Source organism: Bombina bombina, chromosome 6 (assembly GCF_027579735.1).
Source record: "Bombina bombina isolate aBomBom1 chromosome 6, aBomBom1.pri, whole genome shotgun sequence".
NCBI classification, from domain to species: Eukaryota; Metazoa; Chordata; class Amphibia; order Anura; family Bombinatoridae; genus Bombina; species Bombina bombina.
Window position 1 is genome coordinate 547,719,698 of NC_069504.1, and position 21,335 is coordinate 547,741,032.

General features: G+C 36.5%; 1 protein-coding gene across 5 annotated transcripts in view; it reads right to left on the minus strand.

Annotated features, from left to right (window-relative positions):
• MYO5A (myosin VA) overlaps window positions 1–21,335 on the minus strand; it is a 470,413-nt gene that overhangs the window by 169,828 nt on the left and 279,250 nt on the right. For all 5 annotated transcript variants that reach the window (XM_053717484.1, XM_053717487.1, XM_053717486.1 and 2 more), the window contains exons 13-14: window positions 17,861–17,986; window positions 17,315–17,398 (exon numbers count right to left, since the gene is read on the minus strand). In XM_053717484.1, coding sequence (XP_053573459.1) covers window positions 17,315–17,398; window positions 17,861–17,986 — 210 coding nt within the window. The remainder of the gene's footprint in view (window positions 1–17,314; window positions 17,399–17,860; window positions 17,987–21,335) is intronic.

Genomic DNA, 21,335 nt, shown 5'->3' on the forward strand with positions numbered 1-21,335 from the left:
CATTGATTGTGCACAGGGATATTGGACCATAAAGGTACATGAAGAGGACCAATATAAGCTAGCATTCTCCTTCCAAAAGGTCCAATATGCATTCCAGAGACTTCCATTTGGATACATAAATTCTGGACATGAATTTGCTGTATTCATGCATAAGGCTATGCCTGACGCACTGGAAAGGGGGACCTTATCTTATGTTGATGATGTTTTAATCAAAAGCACAGACTTTGAAAAACACATCACAGAACTTAAACATGTCCTCAGCCAACTTAAAAGGGCAGGTGCCAAATTATCCCTGCAAAAAGCTCAATGGTGCCGCACTCGTGTAAACTTCTTGGGACATGAAGTTACCTCTGATGGATTAAATCCCCAGAAGAAAAAGGTGGAAGCTATAGTGAATTCTAAAAACCCAACTAACTTAAAGGAATTGAGATCATTCCTGGGTATGACGAATTATTCTCGCAAATTCATTGATAATTATGCGGAATTAGCTAAACCACTACTACTTCTTCTAAAGAAAGATGTGAAATGGCACTGGGGTGAGTCTCAAGAGACAGCCATCAGAGAGCTGAAGAGAAAACTCACTCAAGCACCTTGCTTAGCGTACCCTGAAGGTGGTAAACCTTTCTTCTTAGAGACAGGTTACACAGATATAAGCATGAGTGCTGTGTTATACCAAAAGCATGATAATTTGAACAAAGCCATTGCTTATGCGAGCAAAAATCTATCCCCAGTAGAAATAAAGTTTAACGATTGCGAAAAAGCCCTCTTATCTACTGTATGGGCTCTACAAAATTTCCGCAGCTATATACAGGGCGAGAAAATTATTGTAGAAACGGCCCACCAGCCTTTGCTATATTTGCAAAGTGAGAGAATAAGAGATGGGAATTTGTCTAATAGCCGCATAACAGCGTGGACTCTTTCCTTGCAAGGCTGGCCATTAGAAATTCGCTACAAGCAGAATAAAAAGAATCCAGTCGCACAAGGACTTGCTGAGCTCCACGACTGTACTGATAGAGATCCTGGGGAAGAATTATCAGAAGATGATTTTCTGGAGGAACAATTGCTTTCCCCATATAAAATGTACAATGAGGAAAATTGCCAAACATTACCTTGGGTGTATGTTGATGGTTGTTCTTACCATGCCACTATTGATAATGAGCGCAGATTAGTCGCTGGCATTGGTATAACTGGGGCAAATGGATTCCCAAATATATCTATAGGTTTCAACATTGGACCAAGATCCAGTCAAGTTGCAGAACTAACTGCTGTTTTCAAAACCATTGAAATGGCTATTGAACATGGTATTCATGAATTTGTGATCATAACTGACTCAAATTATGTGCGTGACAGTTTTGTTGAATACCTGCCAACTTGGAAAAGAAATGGCATGCAGAAAAGCAATAACAAACCAGTCAAGCATGGCAAGTTGTTCTGCGAGATTGATAATCTGGTAGTATCCAATGATTTAACAATACACTGGAAAAAGACCAAGGGTCATTCCAGAGTTCTAGGTCCTGATAAGGAAGGCAATGACCTTGCGGATTCATTAGCCAAACAAGGAGCCATAACTGGAGAACTCCTTAATATTGACCATTTAATGGGTGCAATTCAGGTAGAAGCCATTACCAGAAACCAGGCAAAACAACAGAGTGAGCCTAACTTGGTACAATGGAGTCAGGATTCTCCTAGTGAGGACCTGATCACTAGTCAAAAAGAAGACCCCATTGTAGGCATCTTCTATAAACACATAGAAGATCCTGAAAGCAACCCCATCTCAAAAGATGATTGTATTGGCAAAGAAGATCTGAGAATCTTAATAAAATCTAAATCACAATTCAAATTACAGGATGGTTTGTTAATTAGAACCTCCAAAACTGGCATCCAGCAGTGGGTAGTACCCACCAAGTTCAGAGGTCTAATGCTCCAACATGCCCATGATGCTCCCACATCTGGACATCGCGGTGCCAAACTCACGTATGAAATATTGCGTGATTATGCTTTTTGGCCACACATGTTGAAAGACGTTCAAACCTACTGTCAAGGGTGTTTAATCTGCCCACAGTTCCAACCCACTGCACCAATGCATAGAGCGCCATTGCAGAAAAGGGGGATGGTAATGCCATGGTCAGATATACAAATTGATTTTATTGGTCCAGTAACAAGGTCATCAAGAGGTAACAAATACATGTTAACAGTGACATGCCTGTTCACTAAATGGGTAGAGTGCATTAGTGCACCTAACAATAGTGCTGAAACATGTGCAGCATTGCTCATCAACCATGTATTTTCCAGATTTGGTTTGCCCCAAAGAATCGAATCAGATCGGGGGACCCACTTCACTAGCGAAGTGATGACAAAAATGTGGAAAATACTAGGGGTTAAAAGAAAGCTCCATATTGCTTATAGAGCTGCCTCAAGTGGTGGTGTAGAGCGTTACAACCAATCCATTGTTAAAATCCTCAAAAAGTTTGTGAGTGAAACAGGTAAAGACTGGGATATAAAACTACCTCTAGTCTTAATGGCATTAAGAGCAACTCCAAGTAGTGCTACCAAGATGTCACCTTTTGAACTGATGACTGGTAGAAGAATGGTTCTACCTCAGCATCTACTGTACCGTACGTCAGACCAAAACTTGATAAACGCTGCCAATACACATCAATATGTGGAAAACCTAAGGAAACACCTGCAACATGCCTTTGCATTTGCTCAAAGGAATTTAGAAAGAGCCGCAACTGCCACTAAAACCTATTATGATCTCAAAACATCCAAAAAGGAATATGAAATAAATGATAAAGTTTATCTTTATAACTTTGGAAGAGATCAGGTTAGGGAGAAGAAATTTCTTCCCTCATGGAAAGGTCCTTTTGTCATTACTGACAAAATATCTCCAGTGGCCTATAAAATACGGATCCCCAAAAATGAAGGTTTCATAGATAAATGGGTACATATAAATCAACTGCGGGCATGTCATCCCAGGTCCCCACTACAAGTCATAGAGGGAGAATGAAGTGTCATATCCCCAAATGCACTAAAGACATACTGTAATTTAAAGATGCCTAACTGATAAACATGAAAGCTCAAAATAACAAACTTTCTTCATAAGAGACTGTCTATGAGGTATACGGTTGATCCTCATCAAATACCACTGACTTTAAGCCAATTCAAATACATGTGTCCTACATCTATTTGAAGTTGGAAGGGGGATTTATGTCAGAGTATATAAATATTATGATGAATATTACATATGTGTATATATATATATATATATATATGTATATTTTATACACTGTATATGTTAGATGAGACCTCAGGATTAATTAAACATGAGTTTGTTGAACACAGCTTCTAATACACGTCTATCAGGATTGACGATCAGTAGAGCCTTTTTGAAACACAAACATTTCTTTTCTAAAGGAAATAGCTCAGTGACCCTATTCATTTGACTATATATGCAGATTTTATAACCTCAGAACATTTGGTGAGGTGAGAAAAGAATGTGTTCAAGGACCCCTTCGGAATTTGACACGTGTGATACAACAGTTCTATCTCACTGAATCTCTATTTGAAGACTTACTGCAGAAAACCCCTCTTGGGGGAAGGTGACACAAATAAAATCAAATACACATCTGCACTGCTGGCTAAACAGGAAATATGCTGTTTTAAAGACTCTTACAACTCCTCATGGATTGACCCCATGTGGAGCAATAAAGGCCTTGGAAAACACAGACAAATGCTAAGATGTGACTCTGGAAGTCACGTAAGCAGACAGCAAATAAACATTTTTTTTTCTCTCTCTGTTTAAATACATGCCCCAGAATGTATTAAATATAGAAATTTGGGAAATTGTCTAATTCTATATTATTATTACATGGGTATTTGCTAAGCTTGGGAGGTAACTGTTTTAATCAGTCAAAAATGTGTAATAAATTCTGTTTTGTTTATATTTTTCAGACAGATAATCTCAAATCTACATAGAAGTGAATGTGCATGTATGTGTGTATATATATATATATATATATATATATGTGTGTATATATATATATATATGTGTATATATATTTATATGTTTTGAAAACATAAAAGATCTTACTTAGCCTCTGTGTGTTTAAAAACATGAATAGATGTTTATGGACCTGAAGAGAAGTGATTATTAACATTTATTTTCTTATTTCAGATCTACATAGACAGGATTCACTTGGAATACAGTACAATACTGAATTAAAAATAAGCTATTATTCACATATAAATGCCAGGATACCGATAAAATTGTAATGCATTTTAAGCTACTAATTAGCAGTATTAAATTGCCTTGATATAATAAAATGTTAATAATATAACATATTTGGTATCAGAATAATCAAAAAAAAAAATAACCTAATATTAACCATCTGTAATTGGGGTTATATATGATTAATGCAGAGAGTGTAATCTGATTAAATAACCATTTTATGAAAAAAAAAAAAAAAATTAACTTGCTTAAAAATGTCAGAAATGCTGTATTGTATTGCTATGTTGTACTGTATGCTGCCACCTGGTGTTATGTTGCGAGAACTACAGCCAGAAGGTTCTTTCTGGCTGTTAAAAATGAAATTTCCAAGGGCCAATCCGATTTAGACTTCCCAGATAACCAATGGGAAGGTCAGCTCCCGTAGTGCCACCCACATGATGTCATCAATGATTATATAATGGGAGTGTTGAATGCACAAGAGAGAGTTGTCTGTAACTTGTTGAAAATTAGTGATCTGATTTTGGCTGCGATATACCTGAAAAAAAAAAAAAGTTCACTTCAGCAAGGAGCTTAAAACTTATCCTTGATTTCTGCAAAAACCTTCTTTCAAATGAGATGACCTAAAGACCGCTACGAATTGGTTCAAAATTGGTGAAGTATATTGTATTTTAAATTGGTAGTTATAAGCCTAGGTTTTGTTCAAATCTGTGTCTGAATTGGCTAAGTAACTCATCTATACAAGTTCTGATATTGTCGGTTAATTTTGTATTAGGATAAATTGCAGTTAAATAGCAGAATATATATTTTATCCTATTGTTTTATAAACACTGTTTAGAATTGTATTGCTTGGATGTTAAAGGTTTTTAGTCCCATTGTGTTAAATAAATAAGGCTGAATTGTGAAGGTATATTGTTCTGGGTTTTGTAAGAAGAATAGCATATCTTAAGAGTTGGTTTTAACGCATATAAACTTTTATTTAATTTCCTTTTACTGCAAATATAGTTCAATATGTTTATGGATATTAACTAAATAAAAGAATTCAGATATTTATATTAATTGTATGGTCTAGTAGGTGCATGGTTGATAAGGGTTTCTATTTCTTTGTATTGTGTTTATAACCCTGCCATAAACTTATATATATTATTTGGATAGCACTGCTAAGATTTTCATAAATATACTGACAGATGGTAGCCCCAGACAAGCCGAGAGACGTCATAGCTTGTTTTCACAGCTTCCTATACAAGGACAAGCTAATGCAAGCAGCCTTTAAGAAGCCGCCCCTTAATGAGAGATTTTGAGAGGTTCAACTCCTCCCTGACCTATCGGCCCATACTCTTCAGCAACAACGGCAGTTCCAGCTGGTTACCAACATTCTCCGCAAAACCAATATAAAATACAGATGGGGCTATACCACCAGACTCATCATCACCAAAGATAACCAAACCTCTGTGGCCACTACCGTTTCCCAGGGGCTCTCTCTCTTTACATCTTGGGGTCTACTCCAAGAACCTCTACCCACACAAGTGCCCTCTCATCCTAAACTGTGCGCCTCTGCGCCAGAATGGTCTGCAAGAGACCAAAGATTAAAGCGCCCTAGGATGCATCAACCCCAGGACACTATCAGATCTCTTGAGGACACTACCTGATCTGTTAGACCAGAGCTTATACCCTATGTGACCATTCTGCTACCTCATGGGTTTGTGAGAGCTAACTGATAATTTATTACTTTCGCTCGACTGTTAATTCTTGTTCACACCTACAAATGTTTAGATATGCACTTTTCGCAATGTTTCTTATGTTGTTTTGCATTGTTTAAGTCAAGTTTTACTGTTTACTAGTTATTGGCATACATTTGATTGTATTAGAGCGGGGCTGGCGTTACTGGCCCTTATTTTTTCTGCTCTTGAGCATAGTGCTCTCCCCCCCCCCCATTTAGAAGCCCAATCTAGGGTTCCTTAGTGGTGGACTACTTCCACCCCACTTTCAGACGCTTTACTAGTGTCTAATCTACCCTACCTACCCCTACCCTGTCCCCTCGCTCCCACCTATTCCTTTTTAAAAGGTTTGCTCCCATTATTGCAGCTGTACCTATATTTTAGTATATGGTTAAGCCAACCCTACGAATTCTCACCCACAACGTTAGAGGTCTCAATTCTCCACACAAACGCAGTCTATTACTACGCTCACTAAAACACCACAATCCTGACATTGTTTTCCTGCAGGAAACGCACTGGTTGGCGAACAAGACTCTCAGACTCTCCTCCAAGTCCTATACCCATACTGAATTTGCCCCTTTTACCAAGAAAGCCGGAGGCACCGCTATCATACTTCATAAACGACTTGCATTTAAGTTAATTCAGGTTATTAAGGATCCCCAAGCAAGTCATTCTGATCTGTAAATTGAATCATATAGTCTACACGTTGGTCTCTGTCTATCTCCCCAACACCCACCAGACCAAATGCCTAAAACACATCCTTCATGTAATTGACCAGGTCAAACAGGGTAGAGTTCTTTTGGCTGGGGACTTTAATATGGTTTGGGATCATAGAGTTGATAGGAAAACTACTGGTGTAGCCAAGACACACATTTGCCCGCTGAACGTTTGGCCAACAGGTTCCGCAATCTAATGTCCTGCTCAGGGTTCTATGACATTTGGAGGGCTATCCACCCTAGAGACAAGGACTACACACTTTTTTCACACCCACACAAATTTTATGCTATACTCGACTATATATTCTCCACGGCTGATTCACTTGACCTAGTAATGCAAGCTAAGATTTCCATGTGTGCTTGGTCTGACCATGATCATGTCCTGGTTGATACGCACTCAGCAAACATTCCATATACTAAAGCCCAATGGCGCATGCCTCACCACCTCTTTGGAGATGTCTCGTTTAGAGAAGAGCTTCGTAGGGAAATAACACATTTTATACAGACTAATGATAATGCCCTAGTCCGAGATGATACTTTATGGGGAGCTGCGAGAGCTACTATAAGGGGGCTCATGATCGGTAAACAAGCGCACCTAAGAAAGCAAGCCGGACTTACACTATTGCAAGCCCATATTAAGCTTAGAAACACAAAATTGGAGTACCCCGTCTGCTGCCTTAATACTCCAAATTACTAATGTCAAGAATCACATCTCCCAAATTAAGTTGCGTAGAACCCAAATTAACCTAACTAAATTAAAACAGCTGTTCTATTATAAAAGTAACAAAGCGGACATCCTTTTGGCCAATAAAATCAGAAATAGAGTAGGTGCCTCGTGTATCCACAGTATACGCTCTTCCCCCTCACTCCTCAAAATCCCATCCCAAATAGGGGAGGAATTCGCCAAGTTTTACTCAAACTTGTATAATATAGATAAATCTGAAAGACCTTGAATTCGAAATCCTTTAAATCCCCTGGCCCAGATGGTTTCCCAGTCCACTTTTATAAAGTCTTTATCCGGGAGCTTTCCCCCCTATTATTGAGACTCCTCAATCTTGCAAGGGAGGAGGGCTGTCTTAAGAAAGAATTCCTAGAAGCTACCATTGTTACTATTTTGAAACCAAATAAAGACCCCTCTTTGTGTTCAAGTTATAGGCAGATATCCCTCATCCCAGAGGCAGAACTTTCTTTCACTTTCTGCAATGAGAATTTTTTTAATGAAAATGTTTCTGCAGGTCATTTTTAAATAAAATTCCATTTTAAATTAGGCAGTTATACTAAAACACCAGCTCAAGTGCAATGTGTTGGTTAAGTGGAGAATAAAGCCATTTTTAAAGTTTTAGAATATATTGTAGTAGTTAAAAATTGCATTGCATATTAGCTGCAGAAAAAAAAAGAAAATGTAAAATGTTTCTTGAATAAATTTGTTTCCTTTTCTCTTTGTCTAACATAGAAGTGTAGTATTAAAAAAGGTGCATTGCTTATACGAACGTCTTATATACAGAAAAAAACAGCTTTGCAGACTGGGAAAGGCTAGGGGGGCAGTTTGACAATAATCCCTGAGAGCCAGTCAACAAGCAATGCACTGCTGCTTTGCAGCACTACTGCATATTTGACTGTTCACTTCAAACAGCACTTTGCTCTGAATGCACTGTGTAAGGAAAACTTACACAGTGTAGCCAGAGCACAGCTCTGTTTGAAAAGAACAGCCTAATGTGGAGCAGTGCTGCAAAGTTAAAGTGCTAAAAGTTCCTGCATGTGTCCTGTTCTTTCTGCAGACATGTTGCATTTTCTGCGATGACATCTCAGATCACTGTATGTTTTGCCTTCGGGTCCCTCATTAACTCAGATATAAAGTTCTACTCCAAATTGTTGGCTAACCGTGTAGCGAGTCTCCTACCACACCTTATCAACCCGGATCAGGTGAGCTTCGTCCCACAATGAGAAGGCCCAGATAACACTAGGCAACTGTTAAATAACCTTAGTCTCTCCTCTAGCCTTAACAAGCCTTTGTCGGTTATCTCTCTGGATGCCCAGAAGGCTTTTGACAGTGTGCGTTGGGAGTTCCTATGGGAGGTCCTTGTGAATTTTCAGTTCCCTAGCGAAATGATTATAGCGATTAAAGCCCTCTACTCCCACTGCTTCGGTGAGAGGTTTGGGCTTCCATTCCCCCTCGTTCTCTATAACGAACGGCCCCCTACCACCTCTACTATTTGCGCTGGCCATCGAGCCACTGGCGGAGCAAATCAGAAACGATTGTCAAATTAAGGGAGTTACATTCTTCGGGACTGTGCACAAGATAGCCCTGTTTGCGGACGACGTTACTCTCTTCTCGTCTGACCCTGCGCATAGTATCCCTAGACTATTGAAGATATTGGACTCCTTTGGAGCCCACTCCTTTTACAAATTAAACTTGTCAAAAACGGAGATATATACACAGGCTATTCCAAGTGTTCAGTTATCATCTCTGAAAACCAGATTTGACTTCAACTGGACAGAGAAATTTATTGTACACCTCAGTGTTAAACTTTCCGGTGGCTTTGTTCGAGTCATTACGGATAATTATCTCCCTCTCCTATCAGAGCTTCGAACCCTCAAATATAACTGGAATTTATCACGTTTGCTGGCTCGGTAGAATAGCTGCGTTAAAAATCTCTTTAATGCCCAGGCTTACTTATCTATTTCGATGTCTTATCATAATTGTCCCTAAACATATACTCCTACAATTTCAAAGTGAACAAAATACATTTGGCAGGGTAAGCCCCCTAGAGTGGAGCACAAAATACTCCAACTTCCTAAGAATTCAGGAGGTATAGCGTTGCCCTCTGTGATTCAGTACTATGAGGGTGCAATGTTTACCCACATTGCACAATGGGGAGTTAAATACTCCCAGTGCAAGTGGAGGACAATTGAGCAGGCCTCGTTGCCTTAAAAAAATCCACCTTCGAGACCTAATATGGACCCCCCCACATTGCCACAGAAAATTAGACCTGATTAATCCTGTAGTCCGTGAATGTCTAGGTACGTGGGACAAGCTTCGACATTATCCCCATATTGCCCCGCACCCCACCCTTATAACTTTTATGGCTGGTCTCCTCACGGGATTGCAGGATACTCACCCACATAAATGGGTTCAGTTGGGAGTTAATGTAGTATCAGACCTATGGCCCTCCCCCTCACAGGATTGCTTTAAACATATTGCCCAATTCGGAACTGGACCCCTAATCCCTCCATTTTTACCTTTTAAATACCACAGAATTAAAAGCTTTTTGATCAGTTGGGGTTTCAAACCGGCCTTGGCTCAACCATTGACCCCTTGGAAGGCCATCTGGAGCCAGGGAGATAGACTCCGCAGACCTTTATCCCTATATTATGCACTAATTGGGGGAACTCCATTCCCCGACATGCCGGCTCACCTCCAACAATGGGAGTCCCTTCTGGGTATCCCAGTATCCTCATATAACTGGAGGCGCACCCTGGAACTCACTCAGAAAGCTATTCATTGTACAACACTATACGAAACCTTTTACAAACTCCTTGCACACTGGCATTACGTCCCCACTAGGTTAGCTAAAATGTTTTGAGTGATTCTCCTGAATGCTGGAGGGGTTGTGGTTAGAAGGGCAACACAATGCACATTTGGTGGGAGTGTCACAAGATCCGACCTTTATGGAACACAAGCTTCTTAGTTCTGTCCAAATTGGGTATACCACTTCCCAGATCCCCATCCATTGCCCTATTACATATAGGCGTACATACTCTACCAAAGCATCACTCATATATATGTATTTACCTCTTCACGACTGTTAAAAATGCTATAGCTTGTGCATGGAAAAAAGAGCTTCCTGGAGAAGGAAGCCCTGACTGCGACACAGTATGCAGGGGACCCATTATCCTATTACAGAGGAGGCGGTGGGTAAGAATTATGCCGTATCAGATTAAGTGACTAAATCAGGTAACTCATGGCGAAAGCCCACAAGTGTGTGAACATGCTAATTTTGTGTGTGAAACTGAAGGGATATATTATGTATTAGCTGAGCTCCAGGATTCAGTTGCCAACCCTATCATGGGATTAACTGATACTGGATCTCAGGCAATACATACAGCTAAATGAGCTAACGCCCCACAAGCCTAAACTCAGGGAATTTGATGGTTCATTAATAGGTGTTGGCGGTGACCCTTTCAAGTCTGGGGCATTGCATGGTTAAAACTAAAGCTGGGAAACAAGGTAATAAGACACCCTCTCATTTTAGTGGATCTGCCAAATGATCGTTTAATAATTGCTATTGATCTTCTTAAGTGATTAAGTACCGTAATTGATTGCATAAATAATATTATGTGGTCAAAAGACCTATTAATTATGAGCGGTCCAGCATACCTCACACCAGACCTAACTGTCATATGGTGGAAGAGAAGCACCAGTGCACCTAATAATAGTGCTGAAATATGCGCAGCATTGCTCATTAACCACGTGTTTTCTAGATTTGGTTTACCCCAGCGAATCACATACGATCGGGGGACCCACTTCACTAGTGAAATAATTACCAAAATGTGGAAAATACTAGGGGTTAAAATAAAGCTCCATATTGCATATAGAGCTGCCTCTAGTGGTGATGTAGAGTGTTACAACCAGTCCATTGTGAAAATCCTCAAAAAGTTTGTGAGTGAAACAGGTAAGGACTGGGATATAAAATTACCTCTAGTCCTAGTCCTAATAGCATTAAGAGCAACTCCAAGTAGTGCTACTAATATGTAACCTTTTGAATTGATGACTGGTAGAAGAATGGTTCTACCTCAACATTTACTATATTGTACCTCAGACCAGAATTTAATTAATGCTGCTACTACTAGACATGTGTGTTTCGTTTTGTTCCGAATTGAAATTTGTACTAATTCGCCAAATCGATTTGAATTTCCGAATTACCCTAGCAACGAAACTAAACTAATCCAAATACATTTGTAACAAACAAATCCGAATTAGTTTGGATTTAGTCGTTACATTCGAATGGCCATGGACTAATCACAATTCAGTATAAAAATTTAATTTAGTGAGATTTAGTGATATAGAACAGTGAAATAATTCCGTTTGTGTAACTTGGAACCATCTGAATCAACATAACACATACCGAACTTCCGAATTTACAAATCAAATCTGGAACGAATACATCTGAATTTATATTGATCTGAAATTCGCAAAAATCTAAATCGGTCCGAAATGAACCAAAACAAATTTTTCCGCTATGCACATGTCTATCTACTACACATCAATATTTGGAAAACTTAAGGAAGCATCTGCAATATGTTTTTGCATTAGATCAAAGGAACATAGAGAAGGCTGCAACTGCTGCTAAGATTTATTTGGATCTCAAAACTTCCAAAAAGAAATATGAAATTAATGATAAAGTTTATCTTTATAACTTTGGAAGATATCAAGTTATTACTGACAAAATATCTCCAGTTGCTTATAAAATAAGGATCCCTAAAAATGATACTTTTATGGATAAATGGGTCCATATTAATCAGCTGCGATCATGCCATCCTAGGTCCCAACTCCAAGTCATAGAGGAAGAATGAAAGGTAATTTCCCCAAATACACTAATGAAGTGTTGTAGTTTAAAGATGAATAAGATGTCTAACTAAAGAGCATATATATGAGGATTCAAACATAATGGAGTCTCTTCGTAGTAAGACTATAATGCATAAACTGTCACTACACTCACCAATTACCACTGGATTTCAGTCAATTCCAATGCATGTGTCCCACATACCTTAAAATTGAAAGAGGGATTTATTTCAGGGTATTGGTGAGTGATATATATATATATATATATATATATATATATATATATATATATATGAAATGCTTAGACCATTGCTAAATGCAAAGCCATTTTTGTCAAGATTCTGAAGCTAGACTCAGAAATCAAACCCCCCCCTCTTTCTGACCAAATACACATCTCAGAGTACAAAGGAACAGACATTTGTTTAGATAGGAAGATAGGTCACTTCAAAGGGATTTTAGCACAGGGTATTCTCAGTTTTGTGTTTGCTTATAAGGAGTTTCTTGTCTTTGGGAGTGGACGATCTGCCTGCAAGAATAATGAAAGTTACACAGGTTCTCAGGGAATATAGCTCTTATCATCTAAGAGTTAATTACCCCATGCTGAGTTCAAATATACAAAATCCAGAGAATACGTCTCTATTTGAATATGGTAAAGAAAGTATTACATTTTGTGTAAGCTAGAATCCATATACAAATTTAAATCTTAAGGTTTAAATATTTCATTTGTATATATGTATATATGGATTCTGAGGGATATCTCATGTCTCAACCATGTTGCACAATACCTTTAAAGATGGAGATGTACTATATATGGAATTATATGATTCTATCAACAACAAATAATAGTATAACTACTTATCAACTGATATACAAATAAAGCCAAATATAAATATATCTATATTGAATTATAACTACTAGTCCACTCATAGAAATATGACTTTTAAATACATCTTTTAAAATATTATAAGTAGGAAATATATATCATATATATATATATATATATATATATATATATATATATATATATATATATATATATATATATATATATATATTCTAAGTGTACACATGTTTAGTCTCAAAAATATGGGCTCAATTATATTAGATGGGCCATATACTAAACAGATAGTTTATTAATACTAGGAAATAATAAATATATTGGATATACATTTAAGAAAATATATTTTTCTGTAGTAATATTTGCTAATAAAACTACATTCCGTTGCCTATTGTCCCCCCGGTGTTCAATACGAGACTTGCAACCAAAGGGTATTTTAAAATGTCAGGGGATTTAAAATTATCATATGCATTTTCAAGTGCCAATGAGAGATAAGCTCAGACTAAAAGGGCGTACCCAGAGAATTTCCATTGGGTAATTTAGAAATGAAGGTGGAATTTGTCAGAGACAAAAAGACTATGCAAAGAAGGGAAGAGAAACACAAAAACACACTTTGCTTTGGGGCCTGGTTTGGAACAACTCTCTGTGTTTGTGATACCCTGTTTGCAAAAATACCTTAACGTATGACTTTTGAAAACTCAGATTGAAAAAGCTGAACTCTCATTTTGGTTACTGATAACGTATTAGCGGTTGTTTTATATTTTTTATGTTTTAAATCAAAGGTATTCTATAGCTTTAGTTAAATTGTTGCTTTGATTTATATGTGTAATTTGTAGTTACAGGTAGATATTCCATAGGCCTCTGTAGTCTATAAATAATCATATCTAGCATCAAGCAATTTACTGTTAAGAGGAAAGGTTTTGTATTCCATATTGATAAATTCAATTTTTTAATTTACTGTGAACTCTCTTAAGAAGTGTACATAAATTGGCTATTGTGTTGATAATATATAAATCTATCTGGTTGATTATTGAAAATATTATAAGACTATTTTGGGACAAATAGTTTAATTATATCTTTCTGGAAGTTATATTAGATTTATTGAGATTTGGTAAGATTTGTGTTGAAATATTTGGTTAAATTAACTGAGCATTGTTAAGTTAGTAGTCCATATTTTGGTATTGGACTAAGTGTTGCTGGTTAAATACAAATTGTTCTTGTAAAATTCATGTGGGATATTTGTTAAGTGATTCATTTTGAGTTAAGGTTAATTTATAGAAATATTGTGTCCATACATGAGATAATAGACAATATCTATTGAATAGTAATTAATCTAAATATCTCTATAGCCTGCTTTATATTTTAATATTGTATTGATAAATTGATATATATAACTGGTCATAGCTGATATTCAGAAACTACATAAATATAATCAAGGTGTATATAAAGATTAACTGATCAGAATTTAGGAATATTTTATTTTGAGATTAAATATTAATTTGTAATAATAATATTGTTGTCAAGTTTATAGATATCTCAATAGTGATATGTTGGGGTACACTACAGAGAGATTTAACATCTTACTGGGGTGTATTGACAAAATTCTGCTATATTAATTGTAGATATTGCTGACAATAATTTTATACTGCTATTAATTATTAATATTCATAATTACAATACGTTTCACGTTGGTGGCAACTGCTGTTGATAAATACACCAACATTACTGGAGGATAGAGACATAACAACAATGTTCATTGTCTAACGATTCTACTGAGGATTAATATACCACATTGAGCTGAGTGTGGCTTCATATTTTAATGTATGACAATTAATGCTAGTTGTGTGTTTCTTGTCTTTTTGTTTGTTTTATTTTTGTTTTTATTAAACAATCTGCCAATAAGGCCCAGGTTAATGTAAAGTCCTGGAGACCATGTGTAGGATCTGGAACACTATGTTGTGGTGAAGTGGGGTGATGATTGAGAGTGAAACCCCTGAGAACCGTAGTTGACATCACAGCGGAAGATCAGCAAAGTGTCTATCTGAGACTACAGGTGACAGACACTGGAAACAGCAGTTTAAGATAAGTTTTGTTGTTACTCCGGAATGGACACTTGAAGCTGGAAATAAGTGGCTGTTAAAATACTTTATATTGTTGAAAAAAATCAGGAAGGAGAGTATATGTAAGACTGGCAGCATAATACAAGCAAATATATCTAAAGCACTGGTTTTCAAACCTGTCCTTAGGCCTCCCTAACAGACCACATTTTGAGGATATCTGAACTGGAGCTCAGGTAAATTAATCTACTGATTAGTAACCATGGTTATTTTACCTGCTACATCCATGGTAATCCTGAAAACCTGGACTGTTGGTGAGGCCTGAGGACAGGTTTAAAAACCAGTGTTTAAAAGATAACTATCTACTCCAAGGGATTTTATTTTGCAAACAGTGGATAATCTCTGCGAGTGGTTAACTGATGAAATCGTAATGTCTAAAGAAAATTGCCATATAGATTCCCTGTATTTCCTGGATAACTTAAAGAGACAAGGTATTAAATTGGAGTTGGATATTGGGAATTATTAATAATGACTTAATATTATTATTAAATAATTTAGAAATATGTGAGTTTATCTCGCATTTCAAGTTTTTTTTGTGTGCAATGTATTGTGTATGAAATATCATATAAAGAACACGCTGCAAAAATGTATCTATAACCTGTTAAATTAAGTACACTGTGCAACAATGTACAATCACTGCAAGAAAAGCACACAAACTAACAGATTGCACAATATACACCTTAAAGGGACAGTAAAGTCAAAATTGTGTATTGGATAGAGCATGAAATTGTAAAAAAACTTTCAAATTTACTTAAATTATCAATTTTGCTTTTGATGTCCTTTGTTAAAGAGTAATCTCAGGTGAGCTGAGGAGTATGCACATGTCTTTAGCCATCTGCAGCAGTGTTTGCAACTGTTGTTTGCAACAGATCAGTGCTAACTTTTTTTAATCATTTGATTCTAGCTTATATTTGAATTATTCATATATGAATTGCATATATGTTTCTTAAAATGTGCTGCTAAAATAAATTATATATATTTTTTACAACAATATTTAATCTTTTCTCTTTAAAATAATACAACTCTGCTATATTCAGTTTATAAAGTGCATATATATAACTATTTTTATTTTATTTTTTCTATAATTTTTGACACTCAATATACTGGAGTTAACACAATTATTATTATTTTTTACTATATATTAAGATTATATACTTGTGTACATAGCATAGAGCTTTATTTATATACCCATCTCCATTAGTTTGTAGTAGCTGCCAAAGCGCTCCTGTAGCCACCCCCCACATTCCCTATACATTCTTGCAAACACTGCTGCAATAGAATGCTAATGTCATAACAGGCACTAGGGCTAGGAGAGTGATTTCTGTGTTTGTTGCAGTAAGGCATACTGTACCTTTAAGGAGGCCTAAAAGACCAATTAGGCCCTAACTTTAGTCGTCGTTATAAGCTCTCTGTTTTTAGCATGTGGTTGCTTGTGTATTGAGTTAATTCTTCTACTTTGGCAATTATTATTTGAATATACTGGTTTGACGTCTGCTTCCCCTGACTATGCTTCTGTTTAATCCTTTGTTTGGACTGACTTGGTTTATGATTTTAGCTTGTTTGTGGACTCTGCCTTTGTAAAATGATTTTGTGCTGCTTTTTCCTGTGAAGCAAATTTGATAATAGAAGTTAAATTGGAAAGTTGTTTAAAATTGCACACTCTGACTGAGTTTAATTTTGACTTTACTGTCCCATTAAGGCACATTCAAATTGTTTTAAGTGTTGACAGTGGGCTATATTTATTAAAGTTCTTTGGATTTTGTGAGCTAGTAGCTCATGCACCCTATTGGGACAGTACTCACTTAATTTAATAAGAAAAGGGAGCACAACTGAAGCTCATTTGAGCTATAAACCAATTGTCGCACAAATTAGTGGGGCACTGTGGAAAGCAGCTACTAACAAGTGCCAAGCATATAAATCCAACAAATACTACCATTTAGTAAGTTGTGAGGGAACTCATCCTTCCTACTTATGTCTCACAGTCCTTAAGACCTTTAATGAACATAGGACAGTATCTAATGTTTTCAGGCTATTTGAAAAAATGTAAGGTTCAAAGACATGATATCAGTACACAAGTTATTTACTACTTTAGAAATATATTGATTATAAAAGCGTTTCCTTTTTTTATAATACTGACCTTACTTGCTTTCAGCACTTTAATTTGCTCTTCAAAAACTGTGTCTTTGTTCTTTTCTAGAAACCCTTCACACTGATATTCAACCTGAAAATGTACAATCACAAGAAAAATGTTCTAATTGTGAATCTGCATTCAGAAATCATATGCAATATTACAAATGTACATTACAGAAACGGAAATTCAAACATAATTAAGATTTTGTTGCACTGAACAGATTAGATGTTCAGAGAAAACTAGTGAATATAACTGACCCATCCCTTACATTGAATTACATATAGCTGACGTGGAAAGCAAAATAAGGCATTAGATGATCAACAGTAGCAGCTTCCTTATCAGTTTCTACATTAACAATGTCTACTATCATATTAAAACCTCTTAAAAAAACAACAACAAGGCAATGTCTTTCTTTCCAACTATGGAAAATTTGAGCAAGCTGTCAGATTTGTAACAGTATAAAAAATCTCCTAATGTCTGGGTTGGATGAGTCAGAAAAAAATAAAAATATATTTTACACTTGCTTTTGGCTAAGATAAACTGCAATTTTACCTTATCTGCAAAGTGCTTGATAATAAAAGCTACGTTGGACAGACGTGGCTTCTCAAACAAAGCTGATTTCTTAAGGTGCGTGTTATACAACTTTTGAGCCCATGAATTATCTGAGCCTTTCGGCATCTGAAAAACAAGAAATTTTAATGATTTAGAATACAAAGATAAATATTAAATCACACAAATACGGATGTTTCGGGACTGAAAAATAACAAAGAGAATAAATGGAAATTTGATGAACATTACATTCTTGAGATATCTGACTTATTATTCAAATGTCTGACTTTAAATATGACACTATTTGTGGTAATGTATGATGATTTGCTTTTTTATGACCTTAAAATAATTTGCCACTGGGTAATCATGTATGTATGACACTAAAATCAAGCACAATATGCTACAATTTAATGTACAATGACATCATAGGTTCCATTAGACAAATTAATAGATAGCACTGAAAAAGTAACAAAGAGGACAAATACTAATTTGATGAGCAAGTTAACTTTTGGAAACACATAAAAAAGTTAACTAATAAAAACAGTATTGATATTTGCTGATCTTTTTCTTCATGCTTAGTGTCAGCATGCACACAGAAGGTAGCAGAAGGTTTCAATTGTGTGAAGTATGAACACCACAAGTCAACAAGGAGCAAATAGGGCACAGAAATAGTTTGTAAAGCACTTTGTCCAAATGAGAAATTATGTGACGCAAATACATTAAACCATTTACACTTTAAGACATTATTCAGGAGAGTTCAAATGGCTACTTTGCAAAATAGCTATGCTTGTGAGAAAACCACAAACCCAGAGAAAAGAGTGGCAATGCTAAGACTTCAAATATATTCTAGGCCACATGTACCTTCTAAAAACATGGGGTTTGAGGCCTTTAAGATTTCATTTCACAAGAGAAAAGACAAAATCTGCAGTCATTTTCTTCAAGAATAATTTAGCAACCAAGCCACAATAGTTATATATAATAAAGATCCCTTATTCTTTTGTGTCTGTGGGGAAAAAAATAATATCATGATTTGCTCAACTGTAACCCCGTAGAAATTAATTTGAGAAACTGTCATCTCTCTTGCACTCCTGTGGCTAGATCATATGCAGCATAGCAGCAGCCCTGTCATTATCAATAGCAGAAAGCCCACAGCTACTATTCTATTCTTGTCTGCTCTTCACTGCAAAAACCTCTAAAACATGACCATATTCTGCCTATTGCTACCATCATAACTGTGACCTCCCCCATTTCAATACCCCTAATATCTAACTAGATCCTGCTCACCACCATTATCCCTACTGCAACCCAATTCTCCATAACACAATTAAACCAACCACAACCTATTCTCATGCAAGTAGCCCTAATGGCTGACTAATAACCATCACTTGTATCCTAACCACAATTGACTAAGTTTAAACATTCCCACTAAAAGGAACCCAGAATACCTTATTGCGATCATACGGTTCATATGGAAATGCAATCTATGCAAAATGATACAATATATCTTCTAAAATATAAAGGTAGATCGGGAGCTTCCCCAAAACACGTCCTGCTGCTTCAAAAGCAGTCTCCACCATCCCCAGATTATGGATTTCTTAATGTGACCGGGGTGGGAGCTAGAGCTTTGGAGGTAGTTGCATCTATGTGTTGGTTTCCTTTATACAGATGAGTGCCGTTTGCCATTTTGTGATGGATATTGTTGTATCCAAGAAGCTAACAAAGTCTTTAGAAAAGTTCATTTAAGCTTGATTGCTGCATGAATAAATTAAATGATTTATTAAAATGTTCTAGGTTTTTGTCTCCTTCTGTCCATATGATGAATATATCATCAATGTAGCGAAAGTATTTGAAGGGTTCGTGAGGTTGAGTGGCTAGGAGTCAGCAATGAAGAGGTTTGCATACAGTGGTGCCATTATGCTGCCCATAGCTGTTCCCATGGTTTGTAGATAGATAGAGTTATTGAAAATGAAATAATTGTGGGTGAGTTTAAATTCTGCAAGTTTACTGACTGTAGAAGCACTATATGTCTGGTTTGGGATATTGGAGGAAAGAAATTTTAAGCAGGCATCAATACCATCTTGTGTGGAATATTGCTGTACAGGGATTCCACATCTATTGTCACAAGTATGGTATCCTCTAGCACCGCTTATGTCCACACTTATGCTATAACTATTATTATTTTTTATTTATATTATCTTTTTTGGGCTATTCTATAGTCCCCATGTACACATAATTACAAATCTTTATCCATCTTGATTCCAGGTAGATATATACTTGATGTCAGTATATTATCTTTGTATAATTATATCTCTCCCCTGTCTGTCTTCTTACACTGGATATTGTTAGCCTATATCCAACTTTAACCTCAACCCCACTCATGATTTTACGACACCCCTCCTCTCCCTGCACTCAGAACTCTGTAACACTTTCTATCCTTTTAACTATCCTGTGCTTCAAGACTTAGGGCGAGATTAAAAGCGGTGCGCTAACTGTTGCACGCAATCGATATCAGGTTTCTCTCAGCCTTTTGCGCACAACAGAAATAGTGCACATATTACTAACTGAAAGTAAACAGGGACTTCAGAGCTTGCATAAAGGGTAAGAAAAAAGTTGATAAAACACAACATAAATATATGTAAAAGTACTGTTACACTCATATAAACAATGATAAAAAAAAATATTAAAAAAGTTATAATGGCTCAAAGATAGATGGTATAAGGTGTTTAGGAAAAAAGGGCTGCAAAGGGCTTTAACATATATACAGTATGCATAAATACACGTCTAAATATGTGTATGCATGCATGTGTGTATATATATATATAAATATATTGTACCAGCACTATACAATCAATATCTAGTCACCCTATGGTAGGCGGTGCAGGATAACCTTTTAATCACCACCTGCCAGTGCAAAGAGAATCCAAAATAGTAATAATAAAGAAAAAAAGGGCCAAATAGCGATTCTTGACCAGCACAGGGATATAAAGAAAAATCAATAGAAACTAAGGCGCAAAATGAAACAGGAGATCCTGACAAACAAAAAATTGAATACATTTAATAAACACAAAAATGATACAATTGATGGCAACATATAAATAGTGAGGAGTCCCAAATAAATAAAGGATCAATTGTCAGAGGTTGATCCTATAAGTAAATATACCCTCAAAAGCCTCTAAATGTGGGTCACAGTTCGGTTTTCAACCTAGAACATTAGTTCATGAATAAAGTGAAGGGCGGAAACTTGCCATGATTGGAACCCATTTAATAGGCATAAGGATCCGTAAATAAAAAATATCCAAGTTCAATTGTCCTTTCGAGAAACCGGGTATACCGGACAGAAGTATTGTACACCGCTAGACTTGATATCGACTTATGGCTGTATATGTGCAGGTGCAGCTCTCCCAAAAATTTACTTAGGGCTGTGTTAGGTCCATGGATCCCCTTAGATCACCAATGTCAGGTATAAAACAGACCTCCC